The sequence below is a fragment of the Contarinia nasturtii genome, unplaced genomic scaffold, assembly GCF_009176525.2.
Source record: "Contarinia nasturtii isolate CC-2019 unplaced genomic scaffold, AAFC_CNas_1.1 Cnas_scaffold_5042, whole genome shotgun sequence".
Classification (NCBI taxonomy): domain Eukaryota; kingdom Metazoa; phylum Arthropoda; class Insecta; order Diptera; family Cecidomyiidae; genus Contarinia; species Contarinia nasturtii.
In genome coordinates, this window is record NW_022202320.1 from 1 (window position 1) to 1355 (window position 1355).

The 1355-nt window shown below is 34.2% G+C and overlaps 1 protein-coding gene across 1 annotated transcript; it reads left to right on the forward strand.

Annotated features, from left to right (window-relative positions):
• Window positions 1-6: 6 nt before the first annotated feature.
• On the forward strand, window positions 7-1316 carry LOC116351255 (the record flags this gene model as incomplete). The annotated part of the gene is made up of 5 exons (XM_031783335.1): window positions 7-21; window positions 88-275; window positions 338-601; window positions 661-987; window positions 1056-1316. Coding segments are annotated over exons 3-5 (702 nt in total), but the record flags the coding sequence as incomplete, so codon positions are not given.
• Between the last annotated feature and the right edge of the window lie 39 nt (window positions 1317-1355).

Here is a 1355-nt window from a genome sequence, read left to right on the forward strand (position 1 = left end):
GGAAAACGTTTGTTGACAAAGGTTGGTTTTAATTCAAAAAAAAATATGGTGTTGAATTGTTTTGAAATTATTTTCGCTGTGTTTTAGGACTCGCGTTGTTTGGAATAAAAATTCAAGAAAGAAGCACATTATATTTAACCGACAACACTGGTACAGATATACCACAAAATCTGTTTGAATTTATTATTCGAAACTTCTGGAACGGCAGCAACTTTTTTGTAGAAATAAAATTTACACCGACACAAAATGGCAATGTTGAAATAGTTACGGCACAAGTAAGCACATCATTTTGCTAGAGATCTTCTGTTTTACATTGAAATATTTATTCTCTTTCAAGCAACTTGAAACATATTTTAAGTCACATCACTTGGAATCGATTTTGGATGAGGAAAAAGAGGCAGAAGAATTGAAAACTCTCGGCAATGAAAACATCACACCGATAAGTATCGACACACGGCGCCAAATTATTCGCAATGTTGTTGACTTTATGGTTCAGAAGTTTGGTATAAAACCCACTTCATATCAAAAAACATCGACAGCAAAGGCAACTATCATTCTTTTTCCTCGATTGGCATTCAAAGGAAGTGAAAAAGGCGGAATTGTGAGTTTAATTGAGACACAAATTGCGTTAAATCAAACTAATACCCAAATTCTTCTAAGGACTTGCTACTCAACGGTGATAAAGGGTGGATGAACGCTCGTTTGAAGTACGTGCGAGAGGCACAGAGTAAATTAAACAAAAGTGCAAATAATGTTTCGTTAAACACAAGCCAACAAGTTCAGCATATTACCTCATCTGATGATGTTGATGAAACAGTAGCGGCTGCTGAAGTGATATTTTTAAAGTCATTGGTTGTGTCGGATGAAAACATGGAGACTTTGTTACAAAAATTGAATTCAACGCGCACTTATCGTCATAAAATACTGAAGGACAAAAACATTCATTTAAAAGAACAGTTTCCATACTTCTTCACACACCCACATTTGGTAGTAAAATTAGAACGAAGAAAAATTGATCCGTTCATTAATCATTTATTAATCGACATTTTTTGCAGATTTTGAAAGAATTTGAATTGACGTTTGAAGCAGCAAATGCATCTGCATTTATGGAAAAATGGCCAGTTTTTGCACCACAACTTCGGGAAATTTTATTTAGTCATTATAAAGTTAAAAGATTTAAAACTTCATGGGCTGATGACGTCGAAGGAATTTTGGTTTTACTGAAAATGTTTCCTTCCAATCAAGTTGGACGTAATGTAATTGCATCCGATCCAACATTCAAGAAGTCAATCGAACAGTTTATTCAACTTGAACCGGTATTTTCTCTTTCTCCGATGCAAATAGCAATAGATTTT